Below are 18040 nucleotides of genomic sequence, written 5' to 3'. Positions count from 1 at the left end.
CTTTTTCGACTTATTACACTATCTATCTATCTATCTATCTATCTATCTATCTATCTATCTATCTATCTATCTATCTATCTATCTATCTATCTATCTATCTATCTATCATATAGTGTCTTTCATATCTATCTATCAAATAAGTCACAACTGAGATGATAAAGGAGTGTATGACGCTGACCGTTATGCCGACGCAGTAATTACATCACACATCACACACTTTCAAAGTCAACAGCCTGGAAAGCCCGCATTACAAACAGTAAACAATGTCAGCCCGATACTAAAAATAAATTTGCAGCATGGAAAGATATATTTCAAAATGATCATCTTCAAAAACTGCGGTGGGCTGGCGCCCTACCCGGGGTTTGTTTCCTGCCTTGCGCCCTGTGTTGGCTAGGATTGGCTCCAGCAGACCCCCGTTACCCTGTAGTTAGGATATAGCGGAATGGATAATGGATGGATGGACATCTTCAGAAATATGCTAAATTAAAAAATAGACCAGGCCATTAAATTCCTTAATCTTTAAAAATTCAAAGCTACCTCCATAATTTTTAAAGGCCAAGAAAAAGTCTGTACAAAAAAATAAATAAATAAAAATATAAAAACAAGTCTAGATTATCCTGTCAAGATGTACGTAATGTCATTTATAGCAATGAATGTGCATTTCAGTAACTCAGATAATATGAGTCTTTTTAATTAATCGGATCGGTCAGATTCAGTAACAATAAAAGTTACTCAAATTATTACACAAGAATTTTGATCAAACCAAAGCCAATTTTGGTGATGAAGTTCGTTTTGCATCTACAATATCAGCACCATTGTTTCTGTTTCTCGTCATATGAAGTTAGAATAAACCGAATTGTGTCTTTCTGCTGTTAATATTTTGTTTCCTTCTTAACTGCGCTCTTTGAATAATTTCACTTAAAAGAGTTCTCAAGGCAGTAAACCCCCAGGCAGCACATCATCCACATTAACCTCATGCCTTGCTACCATTTTAATTCTAACTTTGCAATTGTCTATTACTTCTGTTAATTTTGTCTCAGCATGAAGCAGTACATTTTATTTAAAAAAGGCACTCAGTGGACAGATAATTAAGTTTTATACTGCTGCTGTTCTTGCCTGTGGCAGTTGGATCATTGGCAGAAATCTCTTCTTTCTGATTCACAAATTTTATTTGTTTGAAGCTGAAGCCGGCACTTCATGGCTACATTTACAAAGCTGACATTCGTCAGGAGGTTAGCCCAAGGAGTCAAGGATGACAAAGAAGATTCAACCACAAAGTTGCCATAGAAAGAGCTTGTAGGTAATGTTAGGTAAGTACTTTTTATTTAAAATTATCTGCTTGTTTAGCTTTAATTTGTGCCTTGCTATCCTGGACACCTTTTCTGTGTTGTCCTGACTCTCTCTTTCAGCTTCTCACTCTCTTCAGAAAGTGAGTTTGGTGTATAGCCTGCATCTCCAAAAACACAAAGATACTTCACTCTGGCTCTACCCCAGTCTGCTAAAGAGCAATCTGCAAGTTGGGTTTTCAAAATCAGAGGTAGGTGTAAAGGAAGCATTTTCCAGGTAGATGCTCCTTATGCAGATATCACAGAAACATTTCCATGGAAGAAACAAGAAGTGGATTATATTTTCCCTGGACAAGCTAATAACTTTGCAGGGGAGACATTTTTATGTTAATGAATTTTTCGTGTTTCATACATTTATTTTAAATGGGGCCTTTCTATAATAAACATCATCCATATAGCTAACTGTAACTCTGTGGTGTAAAAGTGGCCCAGGCAGAGCATGGAGAGAGGGGTTTGAATAGAGAGCCCTTATTTGAAGCAATTCTGAGGTGCCTCCCTGCTGCTGCTAAAGTCAGTTGGCCTAGGTGTGTAGCCACCAGAAAGCCTTGGGAAACGTCATGGCATTGGATTGGGTCACAAAGGTGAGCCACTGACCCCAGGTGAGCAATGTGAGGTAAAAATGGCAGTGTGACTGAGCAGGCACAGGCCAATCAGATGGGAGCGTGCAGTCTGTGGAAGATCAGAGTGATGTTGAACAGCTGCCAAGGATGGAGTTGGCTATTTCAACTGTGGAAGAATCAGTTGTTCTTTGTCAGGGTCAACTACCATGGCAGAAAAACTGTCACTTCTAGATATGATAACATGCAAGACATACTTTCATGTCTGTGAGCTATAGATACAGCAAGAGCAAATCCACACTACACACTACTGTACATTCAAAAGAAAGAGTAAGAAATTTGTGAAAGTTTTATGGTTGGCACTTCAAAAAAATGTAAAAAGGGTGTATCAATTACCGGACAAGCCACTAAGGAAATTGGAACGAGCCCTGAACATTTGGATGGGAAGATCTAACAACACAACAAAAGCCATCTGCTCATCTACACATAAAAAGGCAAAATTGCATCTTCAACAAAAAAGAACACAGACTTTTACAACAGGTGGTATGGCGTCCACAGAGCCCTGATCTCAGCATCATTGAGGCTGTCTGGAATCACCTGGAGACATGAAAGTCATTCTTTACTGAGTTTTTTTTATATGTGCCTAACGGTTTTGTGTAGTAAGTGTGGCATAGTGTTTAAGGCTTTGGACTTCAAACTCTGAGGTATATTAACACTGTATGACCATGATCAATCACTTGACCTGCCTGTGCTCCACCTGGAAGAACCCATGAAATGTAACCAACTGTATCTCAAATGTTGCAAGTCGCCTTAGGTAAAGATGTCAGCCAAATAATACCTGTATATACATAGGCCGAAACACATCATTGCTGGGATCAGGAATGGCCCAGAAAACTCCTAGAGCCCCCCTTGAGACGCCAGGTGTCACTGCTATCCTGAACCCATTTCTCCTTGCAGGGCCAGACTACCCTCAGGATACGTATCGATTAAAGTTGCAAGTAAGGAGCTTTCTGTTCATTTTGAAGACACTTAGTCTGCTTGCTGTTGACCTCCAAAGTCTCCCATCCAAAACTATGCCCAGTATGTGATTAAAAAAATATATAAAAATTATATATTATATAAATCAAAAACTGCGGTGGGTTGGCACCCTGCCCAGGATTGGTTCCTGCCTTGTGCCCTGTGTTGGCTGGGATTGGCTCCAGCAGACCCCTGTGACCCTGTGTTCGGATTCAGCGGGTTGGAAAATGGATGGATGGATGGATGGATAAATCATAAAGTAAAGGCAATTTGAAAATTACATGGTAACCGCAACAGATAGAAGCTGACACAAAACAACACGTTTGCAATGGCTTCAACTAGACTAACTGTAGAATGCGGCGCTCTGTGTATTCGAACTACCCATAAGCTATTGCGATTGTGTTGTATTGCATTTGCTACTGTCCATTGCAAGTACTGGGTAGTTTTCAAATTGCCTTTACCTTTTCATTTACACTTGTATTTATGACATATTAACAGATAATACATAGTCCATATAAAAATAAAGCAACATTAAGACTCAAACACTGATTGACAAGAATGGCCCTGTTTGGCCAACAATTCAAGGCCATAGATGTTATTGAAGTAAAACTAATTTAGAAGATTAACAGCAGTTGGGATGAAGGAGGGTGTGAACTGGCCATTTTTTTTTATCCTTAGAATCTTGAAAACTGGCAACAGCTTGCGTTGAGAATGTCGTGGGTGAGTTCTGTCTGAGAGATGCTCTCTGCTTTCCTCAGTAGTTGCTTATTAAACAGGTCTGTCAGATCTGACTGCTGACACCTTGGTATTTTACTGCTCCATTTTACACTTTGTTTCATCCAGTGTTTGCTGCTAATATTAACATTTCCATACCAAGCAGGCAGAACATAATCTAAGACAGGCTAGGCTCTTTCAAAGATTTATGTTTTCCATTTTTGATGCACATCTTTTTGTCCATGAAATTGGGGTCATAAATAGGTACAGACATTGATCATGACTAATTGAATTGAATGTATTCAGAAGTGATACATGGCTTGCTCAGGATTGTACACTGAAACAGAAGTAGCCTACCATAGCTTGTCATCGACACCTTTAAATACTGGCTCTGCTTAGTAAGGATGCAGAAACGCAGTGTATTACAGCTGATGGTGTGTGTTTGCTCCTTGTTAGGACTTCTGAATTGGACACTTTTCACAGTGATCACTCGTGTGCACACAGTATAGACCATTAATTTTAACACAGGCTTGATGATGCACACCATTCCAGTATTTAGAAGTCAGCCACACATCCGTTTTCTGTACCCACTTATCCAGTTCAGTGTCACAGGAGCTGGAGCCAAGCCGTGTTCCCAGTAAATCTGAACTGCCTTGTTAGGTCTCCTGTATAATTCAAGGTGATTGATAGGCACCATGGATCTCATATCCCAGCAAATGCTCTCTTCTGTGAGCTGCCTTCAAGCTATTTTTGACAACGGTGCATTTTAGGCATAAGCACCAAATGTTTTAACAGGATAGATAATACTAGTTTCTTGTAGTAATCACAAAGGCTGGTCCTCTAGCAGGAATCACAGGCACACCATTGAGTTGTGTTTTGTTGTGTAACGTTGTAATGTTTTCTTCTGAAAAGAAAAAAAAAATCACAGTAATACTTGACATACACAAATAAAGAGAAAATTTGGAGGTGGATACAGATTAAATATAAAGTGTCTTTGTTCTTAGTATGTAGGAGTGGCTGCATCACACAGTGGCTCTACGGCAAAGAGAGAGGACTGAATCTTTGAATCAGCTTTTGGTTATTTACAGCATTCCACGTGATAAAGACATAGCTGCCTTAGGAGGTGACTGTTGAGAAAAATGTAAAAGAGTGACAGAACTATGAATCAGTAAAGAGAGGGCAAGAAAAATGCATCACATTTTCATACTTGAGGCTAGATCAATTAATGAAAAATTGTCCATTTTCTAGACCTGCTAAGTCAAAAACAGAACAGATAAGAGGTCATGTAAGCAGCACTGGGGTTGAGACAGGAAATAAACCTAAAAAAAACTCCAGGGCACTGTAGAACATTCACACACGCAGGCCATCTCAGCTACATGCCTTGGGAATGTGGAATAAATCCAAAATGAACACACGGAAAACACATGAGCATCACACAGAAAGTAGGATTTAAACCTATCACTTCGGAGCCATGAGGCAGTGGTGCTAAGTGGTGATCCACTGTGCTGCCTTAAAGAAAAAAAAGTTTAATGAAAATACTGAAAGAAAACTTTTATCTCTCTGCATAACAGACATCCGAACTGTCTTTGTCTGCAACCTGGATATTATCTATCTATCTATCTATCTATCTATCTATCTATCTATCTATCTATCTATCTATCTATCTATCTATCTATCATATTGTGCCATTGTCTATCAATCTATCTCTTACATATCTATCTGTCTGTCTAGTTTAGGAAAAATACCCATATCCATTGTTCACATACAGAACTAATATTCAATTTTTTCATCCATTTTTATTATTACTATTCTTACTTGTTTGTGACTGCTGCATACTTTAGTGTCTATGGCTTTTCTTCTGGTGTGCTGTCTCTGAATTGGAAATGCAGGTTTAAATCCATAGCGGTGGGTTTATTGATCACTTAATTGCTTTGCTTATTAGCTCTGCTCATTGCCCCATGTGGTTTACTGCTAAAGACAAGGAGGCAATTTGGGGTTAATTAAGGGTGGACAATCTGAGGATGTTGGCAGATTGGGGCTCACAGACCTGACTGCAGCCCCAATTAGCCCTAAGCACCCCTCTGTCTCTAGAATGTACACATTTAATAAACACAACAATTACACAGTTGATAAGCCCAACAGCATACCCTCTTAACTGTGCACATTAGAGACTGCTGATAGTTCATTCCTGTAAATTTGCACCCTCCTGGCAGACAACCATAGTATGGACACTCTTATCACATAAAAGTATACTTGCAATTTGCATAGTCAGACTAAAAGATTCCATTGGTCTGGGTACAAAGTGCCTCTGGAATGAAAACAGTTTTCACAAAATATTTTTTTTCCAAGGGCTAGAGACCTAATGGCCCTTCCCTTAGCCAATGTTAATTATCTCTTGTAGAGAAATACTAATAGATTTATTAATATGCCATATAATCAAGTTGTACTTTATTAACTTATGAATTAGCCAGTCTAAATTGGAGAAATTCTTAACAGTTTGTGGGCTCCAAAACTGCATCTTCCCAAACCTCTTTATTAGGCCATGTGCACCCTGATACAGTTAGGCTGAGTTTGGCTGCATTACCCATCATAATGAGAAACCTTCATTATAGAACATGATTTAAAAAATTTTGACAAACTAGAGAATATTAAGAAAGCTGAATTCCGTCACTGACAGGTAAATGACGTGTTCAAAAGCAAAGACAGTCTTTCTCCCAATCTGCTCATTGACAGTTTACAGCTTTTATATCATTGTATCTTTTTTAGAGCAAAACATTTTCTTTTTCTAAATTCCAAATCCCCAACTTAATGTAATAAAGATTTACTTACTTTTAAAATAATCTATTTTCTATTTTCAGATAAATGCAATGGTAACCCATTCAAAAAATATACCTGGCAACACTGAAGTGAGCTGGTGTGACTGAATGTGAGCCTGGTGATGGATGACATCCCGTCTAGTTCTGGGATCAGCTCTGACTTTCACGATCTTACACTAAAAGCAGCATATTCAATATGTGGATTTGGGGGTCAGATTGTTAAATATTAACAGGAAGGACAACCTCACCAAACTGAGCCCTGGTGGCTCACATTTATGTAGCATTGGTTGGTGAGGTTGAAGTTTATGCTCGAATCCAAATTTATGGTCCAAGTTTATGCTTGACTGGAAATTAAACATTTTGGAAAAACTTTGACTATAGACTTGCCTGACCCTTTGCCTGTGGAGTCACAGTATGCAAGATTTTATGATAGTCAGCAGCATAATATCCATCCATCCATTATCCAACTGGCTATATCCTAACTACAGGGTCACGGGGGGTCTACTGGAGCCAATCCCAGCCAACACAGGGCGCAAGGCAGGAAACAAACCTTGGGCAGGGCGCCAGCCCACCACAGGGTGCACACACATGGGACAATTTAGAATCGCCAATGCACCTAACCTGCATGTCTTTGGACTGTGGGAGGAAACCCACGCAGACACGGGGAGAACATGTAAACTCCATGCAGGGAGGACCTGGGGAGTGAACCCGGGTCTCCTAACTGCGAGGCAGCAGCGCTACCCACTGCGCCACCGTGCCACCCAGCAGCATAATATATGATAATATATTTACTTTATTTCAGATATAACATGATAGTCTAAAGCTTATTCAGGTATAAAGCTGCTTTGCTTGTCCTTTTGTCTTCTCAATTTAAAAATTAGCAGAACGTCAGGAGCAACATTCTCTATTTGAAATTTTGGAGGGATGCTAGACACGAATCTAATATACTTGAGAGTAAAGCACAATGGTTTTGATTAGTCTGCTAATAAACAATCTGTATTTCTTTCAGCATGCTAAAAAACAGTGACAAATGTCTGTTCTCGAGATTAATGGGATATATGCAATATAAGATATCAATATGGATTTACTTGCACGTCCACATCGATTTTCTCTCTAGGCACCCTGCTCTTCAGAGGACGTGCATGTTCGTTTAATTGGGATGAACGCATGTAAGCAGAGGTGGGAGTCTGCCCTATAAGTGCCTGGCCTCCTTACCAACCATAGGGGCTGCCTTGACTCCCCCATGACCATTTAATGGAGAAAAGGCTTCAGAAAATGAAATTAAATTCTAAATCATTTATAATCAGTTTTGCTTGACAATTATTTTTGATTTGCTTGCTGACTTTCTATTTGCTTACACATTTCTATTACAATGTCAAAAATCAAATTTTACATGTCACATACATTTATACACAGTACATAATATAGTGAAATGCCAAGTTACTGAACTCCAAGACTGTGCATTAGAAGAGTATAAAAGGACAATAAATCATAAATACCCAACTCTATAAATTTAAAATGTGGCTTTGTGATCCAGATAAATGTTGGGGCAACAACCGGCTCGTAATGTTTAATAAACAAAAAAGATTTAACAGAAACAATACATGATGACACAAATAAGCAAAGATAAAGAGCTGCTGTTGCTATTTTATAGCCTTTCAAGTCTGGTCCAGAGCTCCATCTCTCTTAAGTGTTAGACCAGAATGAGATGCCACTGTTTGTGAGCACCTCAGATATATAGTCCTCTGAATAGAAAAGGCAGAGTCAGTCTTGGGTATCTTCTATGTGCTGTGAGAGCAGAAAGAGATGTTACTGTTAGTGACAGCGCCCCCTCACACCCAGGGATGGGATTACTTAACAAGGAAGAGTCAGGATGGGGATCCTCGGATGTACAATGACTGCATTAAATTAATATTATAAAAGTACATACAGTAGTAAATAAAAAAGTCTGAGTTAGTGTAAGCCACTCTAACTTATGATGTTCATAAGAAATGTAATGATATATTTCATGAGGTAGAGAAGTACATCATCAATAAGAATGGCTGCATCAGATATTTGAAATGGTACAATGTGTGCTTCAGTTTAAATGTTTAAAGTCTAAATATTCTCAATTGCAATAGACATTTGTTACTTTTCATCCCCCGATAAAGGTCCATAGAGGGCTAAATCCATAGTAAATTATCAAAAACCAGAATAATATTACTTTCATAATCACTGACCTTGAAATGGTCTAAAATGATACCCCACATCCTTATGTTTGAAATCTGGAAGTAGATCCTAGAGGGCTAGGACCCTCAGTAAAAAATCAAATATCAAAAATATCATCATATTCATGATCAGCATCCTTAAAATATCATAAAATGGCACTCCACATGCCTATATTATCTATCCCAATTTTTGTAGGTTTTGTGAAAAGGGTTGTGTTCAACTTGAAGTCCTTCAGATTATTTTTGTTGAAGATATCTATTGATTTACTCGGTCATAAGGGTGTAATTTCTTGCACAAAATATGATCCAAAATTTATCTAAAAATTTGAGGATTTTTAGGTCTAAAAATAGGTGAGCCCCCAAATAGCTTGATATCTTGCATAACCAGCCATCAAAATGTGTCCAATAGTATATCTGTTGTGGGGGTTTTCTCATACCATGAGGTGTCAGAATAGTAAAAAAATACTAAAGTGATTTAAAGGTTTTATAAGCAATTACTATGAACACAATAACTTAATATCAATGGGGTTCCTAAATTATACCAGCGTTTTAAAATACAATGCTTAGTGTGTGTCTGTCATGTCTTAATAATTGACTTCGCCTGATTGCTTTTAATATTATAAAATCCCAGAGTCCCAATATTAAATCACCTGTAGCAGAATGAATCAATTTTGGCATTTTATATATCCCACCATGACTATTCCTGGCTGGTTTTAAGCCATTATGTCACGTCAGGGCACGAAATTAACTAACTGCTTTGGTAATGCAATGGGGATGACGGTAGGTGTTTATTAATAGTAGTGCACTCCGCCTGCAATGTCAGATGCGAGACGCCAGGGGACGCGTTATCAAAGCCCGATCGGTTTGCAGCTCTCTAGCGCCGCTTGCTCTCGCCTGGTGGCTGATGCGGTGTATTGCAGCTTATGCACCCTCCTCATGACCATACACCGGCCAATCGGCTGCTCGAGGCAGAGTTGTCCCTGTGGCCGCCATTAAAGAAAGGAATCCATGAATTCAAATGGCAAACCTGCAGGAACAGCGACCGAAATAATGGTGGAAACGAGCGAGAAAATATAACCCGAGCCCGGTTTTCGACGCTGTTTTACAACATGAATGCGTTTTCGAAGTTGGATCTGGCGACCATGGAGGGCTAGAGGGCATTTTTTAAAAATAAATGTGCATTTCTTAATCCTAAACCGTTTTAAACCAAGGGGGAGGGGGAGAGTGCTCATTTGATCTCCCCGTTTGCTTTTTTTTTGTTTTAACGAACCTTTGGGATTTTTTAAAGACACGAACACAACTATATCATTTTACTCTAAATTATTGTATTTTATGGAAACAATGAGGGGGTCGGGGTACCTTTAATTTTTCCTCTCTCTGAGTGTTTGTTGATTTTTCTCCGATATTTTCTGGCGGCGGACGCAAGAGAAGAGGCTGCGAATTACATTCCTTCCAGCGATTGTTTCACGCCAGTCTCACCGAGCTCCACTTTTCTGCTCCGTATTTTTTCTCTTTTATTGGGAGCTGGATGATGGCGTGTTCGTACTTGGAGTGAAAGGATGAGTTCTTGTTTTGTTCCGAACGGGGCCAGCCTGGAGGATTGCCATTCTAATCTCTTCGATCTGGTAAGTGATTTAAAACTAACGCGAAAAAAAAAGACATTTTTTTTCTTTAAGAAACCGAACGGAGTAGAGAGCGAAGCTGAGAAGGCCCCTGGGCCTCGGGTTGGCTTGGCCTTAGGTGGGCTGTGTGTGACTGTCTTGTACTTGCTGCTGCGTACCTCTGCTCCGCCTTATCTTGCCCGGAGGGGGGAAGCACTGAAGGCAAAGGTCTACCGCTCACATACCCGACCGTCACTCGTGAACGGTTTGCTTGTTTTGGACGCTGCAAGTGTTTGTTGCAAAGTTAAGTCGCGAGGCCGCTACACTCATGTAAACAGGGGGCCCGGGCCAACTTTGCAAAGCCCTCCTCCCCCGGCCGAGCCAGGGGTAGGAGTTTGCTTGAGCCCGTGGGCAGGCAGCCCGTGTGTGTGTGCGCGCTTGCGTTTGATAGTGTCTGGCATGCGTGAAAAGTAAAGTGCTCGTCTGGTCAGCTTTCTCGAACTAATGAAAAGTTAATACCCTTTACCCCCAACGACTGTGACGTACTTGTACACGTACCGGGGTTTAAGAGGGCAACTAAATGGAGTGTATTGCAGCATTGAATAATATAGAAATCCGCGAGGGAGTCTGATCTGCTTACGATCTCCTGTTTGTTTGCTTGCATGTGTTATTTCGTCGCCCGTCTGTACTGGGAGGCGGTTCGCTTTCTCCGCCTCTCGCCTCTGTGCTCCTGTGTCAGTGGATTTAGCCTTTTTTTTAACTTTGGAATTGATTGTTGCCGGTGTCGCGGTGGGTTTTTTGTTACCGGTTAATCTGGGTGTGATTTGTGAGGCTGCTTCTGAGCCATTGCACTCTGCGTCTCGGGTTACAGGTTTACGGGCTATCAGGTATCATTGTTTCTCAGAGAGGTTGGGTCGGTGGTCTCGATTTGGCCGGCTTCTAATAATCCCGTAATGTAGCTTGTTTGTATATCAGAATTGTTGCTTCTCAGGGTGTCGTGCTTTGGTTTCCTTGAAAACGGCTTTTTTTGTGGGCGTGTATTTTTTTCAGATCAGGACCTGTGATTGTGAATCTTCTGAGAGATAAGTTTCGTTTTTACAGTTATGACTGAAATGTCAAATGTTTCACCTTTTTAGCGCATTTTTATGAAGTCAAAATTCAGTTTTTAAAATCGTCTTATCTGGATGTACTCTGAGTATTCATTAAACGTTTGGTTCAGTTCAGTTATGTAGGACTACAGTTTTTTTTTTCAAAATCTCAGTGTTACATAGCATGCAGTCAGAACATGCTAATGTTATACGATCCATTTGTAACGAGACCGAGAAGCTCTGCAGCAATCGACAAGTTTCAGAGCATAGATTACAGAGAGTTTTCAACAATGATGGCTGATTCAGTGTTTATGCGTAGTTAATTGATTGCACCTTTCAGAGACGAGGACTCCACCGCAGGGAGAATTTAATATTCCTGGATTGTGGCAAGAAACGCTGGGAATACGGCATGCCGCTAAACAGTTGTCAATCTTTCTGTTAACCATTAAATTTGAGATCAGAATAGTGGATAGAGTATACGTTTACTGTAAGTGGATCAGTTAATACTTTTTTCTGTAGACGACAAGTTAACGAAATAGCGAGTTTAGGTTCATAATTGATTATTGTGATAAATAGTAAACGATTGTCATGACAAAACATCTTACAAAAAAAACTGTCCATTTAAAGTTCCCATAAGGTTTAACTGATCATGTTTAACAGTAACTATTTAAATAGTGATGAATTCTAGAAGAGCAGCATGGTGTCTTATTGGATGTTGCATATGTAATAAAGTTTTTATTAAATACACATTTCACAGCGCACATCAGTTCCATTCAAATCTGCTTTCCCAGTAAAACTCTGTTGATTATAAAACGGGAGCTTAATAAAATGCCTGGAATATTTACAGTTGGTGAATGTGATGAGCTCCCTCCTTACAGGGCTGCTCTATGCTCCAAATGACAATTTTTGTCTAGTTTTGTTTGGTCTAATAAGTACACCTGGACCTTTATTGTACTATAATTTTATAAATATGGGATTAACGGTGCTGAAATATAAGCATTGAATATTCACTATGTTCCATATTGCATTTAAAGTTCTGAAATTTCTTTAATCAAATGCCAGATTGAAGGAACCTACTCCTCTTCTGGTAGCATTGGGTTCAAAGCAGGAACCAGTCTTCAATGGAGTACCAGTCCATTGCAGCTGCTCACTCATGCACACATCCACGTGGGGTAATTTTGGGATTACCAGTTAACATGTTCATCTTTGGGAAGCAGGGAAAAACCCATGCATACTTTGGATGGGAATTATAAACAAATAGCCAACTGTTGCATACAAGAATATAAGCAGTATACAACTTGGAGTACTATTAAAAACTTGGAGCAGTACATTAAACTCACAATTCTAATATAAATTTCATACTTGTTATATCGCTTGAAGTAAATATATGTTTAATTTTTTTTAGTTTCACCATTTCATTTTCACTTGTCCCAAGAGGGAAATTTGGTTTGTCATCAGATTTTACAAAGAGACCATAACATAACACACAGCAACAAAGAGCACAGCCTTCAAACAAACTTAGGACAAATAAAATATAGAAGTGAGCATAATACTTGTGGGGAAAACATTATTTTAGACATACTAGACATTAAAATAAACTTTACATTTAGACTTGACAGATGTTTGATTCTAATGTTAGCTGTTCGTCCTATGATTTACGCCTGTGGATGCTTATTAAAATTAAACTTAGTCAGAAGATTAATAGCAGTTGGAATGACAGAGTATTTGAACCTATTGCTTTTTATCCTTGAACCTGTGACCTGATGGCAACAACTGAAATTGAGAATGCAGTGGATGAGTTCTGTCTGACAAAATACATTCTACTTTATGTAATACTTAAATGGTAAGTAGATCTATGAGATTGGACTATGGAGACCTTTATTTTTTTGCTCCATTTTACAATTTGACTTCTTATTTTTATTGCTGGCATTAAGATTTCCAAGACGGCCCAGCAGAACATAAGTAAAGACATCCTCAATTATTATTATATCAGAGAAATAAAAGAGTGACATAATGGTGGGACACACACTATAAGACTTCTGTTAGCAGCAGAGGTGGTCCCTTTTCACAGATGGCTTCTGTATTTTCCTTAAAAGTCAGTTTAGTGTCTATTATTATCAGCACATATTTATAACTGTCAACAATTTCCTCTGCTTGGTCATTGATGATTGTTTGTCTGAATGGTGTTTCTTCTGGAATCCGTTATTATCCGTTCCTTATTATTTGTAACAATTATGTGCGGGAGAGACTCATAACACCAGTTAACAAAATCTACCATTGGACTAGCACTAGTTTCATTCACATTGATTAGGCTTACAATTACCCAATCATCCGCAAACTTTAAGAAGAACCTGTTTTTAAATTTACTGCGTCAACTACTAGTATAGAGGATGTGCAAAGGGGTGAAACAACATAGCCCTGAGGAGACCCTGTGGATGAAGACAGCATATCAGACGGACAACCATTGACTTTCCAAATTAATCTTTTTATGTGTGTGTGTGGAAGAAGGTGGGGCTGGATGGTGTTAAAAGTGGATGAGATGTCTACAAACAGGAGCCATGTGCGAGTCTTGATGCGCTTTAATTGGTTATGTAACAGATGAAGCGAATTGACAGTGGCATCCTCTGTATGTCTATTAGACCAGTAGGCAAGCTGAAAAGAATCTAATGAGTTTTCTTTGTTAGCTTCCTCTTTAGTATTTAAAATAAATAAAGTAAAAAATGGTGCTGGGCTTCTCAGTGCAGGATTTCAAGAGCCTTCCACTAAGATGGTGTGGTCTAAAACTTTTATTTTTTAAATTTCTAAAAACAGTAACTTCCTCTTTTCACATAAAAACAGCATTGATTTAACATTTGTGTTTGGTTTCCAAGTGTATGTGTCCTTACAAGCTCGATTATGAAGGAGTTCATTTCACATGGTCCCAAAAGCCTGTTCGGCTCTCCCATCTCTGGGACTGAGGTGGTAAAAAAAAAAACTCCTTGGTGGCAGGGCCCCAGGGGTGGATGAGATACGCCTGGAGTTCCTTAAGGCTCTGGATGTTGTAGGACTGTCTTGGTTGACACATCTCTGCAACATTACATGTACATCGGGGACAGTGCCTCTGGATTGGCAGACCAGGGTAGTGGTCACCCTCTTTAAGAAGGGGGACCGGAGGGTGTGTTTGAACTACAGAGGGATCACACTCCTCAGTCTCCCTGGGAAAGTCTATTCAGGGGTCCTGGAGAGGAGGGTTCGTCAGATAGTTGAACCTCGGATTCAGGAGGAACAGTGTGGTTTGTACATTTCTTTATGTGTTTTGTGGACTTGGAAAAGGCGTTCGTCCGTGTCCCTCGGGGAATCCTGGGGGGGGGGGGGGTGCCTCCAGGAGTATGAAGTACCAGACCCCCTGATAAAGGCTGTTCGGTCCCTGTACAACTGGTGTCAGAGCTTGGTCTGCATTGCCGGCAGTAAGTCAAACCCGTTTCCGGTGAGAGTTGGACTCTGCCAGTGCTGCCCTTTGTCTCCGATTCTTTTCATAACTTTTGTGGACAGCATTTCTAGGTGCAGCCATGGTGTTGAGGGGGTCCAGTTTGGTGGGCTCAGGATTGGGTCACTGCTTTTTGAAGATGATGATGTCCTGTTTGCTTCGGCAGGCTGTGATGTTCAACTCTCTCTGGATCGATTCGCAGCTGAGTGTGAAGTGGCTGGGATGGGAATCATCACCTCCAAATCCGAGACCATGGTTCTCAGCCGGAAAAGGGTGGAGTGTCCTTTCAGGATTGGGAGCGAGATCCTGCCCCAAGTGGGGGAGTTCAAGTATCTCGGGGTCTTGTTCACGAGTGAGGGAAGAATAGAGCGGGAGATCGACAGGTGGATTGGTGCGGCATCCGCAGTGATACAGGCTCTGCATCGGTCTGTCGTGGTGAAAAAGGAGCTGAGCTGAAAGGCAAAGCTCCCAATTTACCAGTCGATCTATGTTCCTACCCTCACCTATGGTCATGAGCTATGGGTAGTGACCGAAAGAACGAGATCGCAAATACAAGCGGCTGAAACGAGTTTTCTCCGCAGGGTGTCTGGGCTTTCCCTTAAAGATAGCGTGAGGAGCTCGGAGTAGAGCCACTGCTCCTCCGTATCGAGAGGAGTCAGATGAGGTATTTCGGGCATCTGATCAGGATGAATCCTGGACGCCTCCCTGGTGAGGTGTTCCGGGAATGTCTAACCGGGAGGAGGCCCCGGGGAAGAGCCAGGACACACTGGAGGGACTGTGTCTCTTGGCTGGCCTGGGAACGCCTCGGACTTCCCCTGGAAGAGCTAGAAGAAGTGGCCAGGGAGAGGGAAGTCTGGGCAACTCTGCTCAAGCTGCTGCTTTCGCAACCCGATCTCGGATAAGCGGAAGAGAATGGATGGATGGTAGAACATATGTAAATTCTATATAAAAATAACCAAAAGAATCAGTGTTGACTTCAAAAGTAGAAATTACTTTATTTGGAAAGATTGTTCATTATATTGATTTACTACAGCAGTAATATGTTCCACAGATTTTTTTTTTTTTTAGTTTGTCATTGAGCTGAAAGTATGTCCAGTACACCTGCCTAATACCACTTCCATCACCACCCTGTAAAGAACACAAGCCTACCAGACTTAATGAAACTCACACAGTAATGAGATGATCCACTATGAAATTGTTTTAACTTGCTTATTTTAAGTGATGCATTGCAGTTAAATCCAAATCAATAATCTAGTTTATACAAATTTTTTGTTGTATTTTTTTTCTGATTTTGATTTAGATGGCATCAGGAGATATTCTTTTGCTTGGGGTGCTGGTCAGAGGAGTGGCCATATATCCTAGGAGTGCTTAAAGTGCTTGCTGTGTGACACTATTTAAAATGCAGCATAGTAGCGATATGCAGTCTATTGTAGTTGTTCATCAAGACAACACACATTTCTTCAAACTTTAAAATGAATGATTATTGGGCTTTATTGAAAAGAAGTTGCATCATGGCAGCATTCCTGCATATTCTTTTTTTTTTTTTTGGTAAATCACTCAAAGTTCTGCATTAAAAGAGCAGTGCATGTAGAAATTCTTTATTAGTGTTTCATATATGTATCATCTTCGAACAGGCCATAGGTCAACAAAGTTTTCTTTTGCACATTTGTCAGAGTACACCATTGCAAGGCATATTAATGAACGCATAGGTGAACAATTCAAAGCCACAAAAGAAGTGTCTGCAAAATTTTGGCGCATTTGTGAAAATTTCTCTCACCTTTAAAAATGAAAGACAACATTAAAAGTCAGGCTGATATGATGAACAGGGAACTGAATCTGCCTAGAAAGGTTGTCATCTGGCAAACACCAGAGTTCATAGATTTTGTAATATCAAACAAAACCTACACTTTTCAGTTTTGTATCTATTATGTTAAATACTTGGCCTTTTCAAAGCTTTTTGAGTAGGGCAAGGTTTGAGGTAGTTGATAAAGACACGACTCTTCAGTTATTTATTATGTAGTACACAGAGAAGCACTTTAAAAATGTGGGAAAGCTTAAATAAAATTTCAAAAGGTACTTTATTGATCCTAAAGAAATTTTACGTACCAGTCGCCAAGAATTACAGTATACCAAGTTAGATACATTTAAGTCCACACTATACAAATAACTAAGTGCAGGTTGCCCAATGCAATTATAGTACACTGGTGTTGAAATCTTACTGTCCAGTACAGGTAATGCAGATGGCGCATATAGGAGTGCGCGATATGTATCATCTATAATATTGTTTTTACGATGTGTGAGTTGAAATTACTGAGTAGTTTTCTGCAATCAAAAACACACCTTGAGAAGTCACACATTTACTGTCTCATGTAATCTAACAGGATAAACTAGTGTGCGTGCGCAAAGAGAAGGCTTAGTTGGAGAAGGTCCTCATTGCAGGTCGCGGGATGGGGTAGAAATGGAGCTCAGGGGTGCGAGGTGCAGAGCTCAGAGGGGTGTGCACATACATGACCAAGGACAGGATTTGACACCCGCCTATGTAATGTTATCTTGGTTTGCATAGTAAGATGTGGGAGGTTTGGAGTTTGTCGCCCAATCCCATGCTCTTTGCCTCTGGAAGGAGATTTACTCTATCTGCCAAAGCACTTCTTCGTTTTCGTCCCGAAATGATTGGTTTTTAAAATGCTACGTAAGCTCCAAAATATTATGTTGTTATACATTTTAGAATGGATTTACTTTTGCTTTCTTCTGTTTAACACTTGTGTGTTAACCTGATTCAAAGCCCATGAACTGTAATGAAGTAGCAACACATTAACAGTTCATTTAAACAATAATGATGACAAGATTGAAGCCATTACAACAGCAGCTATGACAGAACTCATCGCTATGGTGAAAGAGGAAGACAGCCCTACCTGAGGCCCAACAACTGCTTCAGCTCACTCTGTGGCTACAGAATTTAGGGCAGGTGATGACACAAGGGAGGGAGAGAAAAAAAGTCTTTAGGCAGCTATTTAAAAAAGCAACACGGGAATTCAGAGAAGGTGAGTCTCCGCACACTGCCATTGAAAAAGAGATCAAGAACTACTTGATACCTGAGGTGGTCAGTGATATAAATCCACTTGAGTGGTGGAAAACACAAGAAGTACATTTTCCTAAATTGGAGAAACTTGCAAAAAATAACCTGTGCACTCTTGCCTCAAGCAGCCCTTCTGAGCAGGAAAGGTGGTA

General features: G+C 40.0%; 1 protein-coding gene across 1 annotated transcript in view; it reads left to right on the top strand.

Moving 5' to 3' along the window:
- Window positions 1-9639: 9639 nt before the first annotated feature.
- The window catches only part of med13a (mediator complex subunit 13a), a 277360-nt gene continuing 268959 nt past the window's right edge, over window positions 9640-18040 (top strand). Inside the window, exon 1 of the mRNA XM_051930909.1 lies at window positions 9640-10282. Within this exon, the coding sequence (XP_051786869.1) occupies window positions 10217-10282 (66 nt within the window). The 5' untranslated portion in view covers window positions 9640-10216. The remainder of the gene's footprint in view (window positions 10283-18040) is intronic.

Source organism: Erpetoichthys calabaricus, chromosome 8 (assembly GCF_900747795.2).
Source record: "Erpetoichthys calabaricus chromosome 8, fErpCal1.3, whole genome shotgun sequence".
Lineage (NCBI taxonomy): Eukaryota > Metazoa > Chordata > Cladistia > Polypteriformes > Polypteridae > Erpetoichthys > Erpetoichthys calabaricus.
The sequence above is the reverse complement of the archived record's forward strand: the minus strand, read 5'-3'. Positions and strand labels throughout refer to the sequence as shown.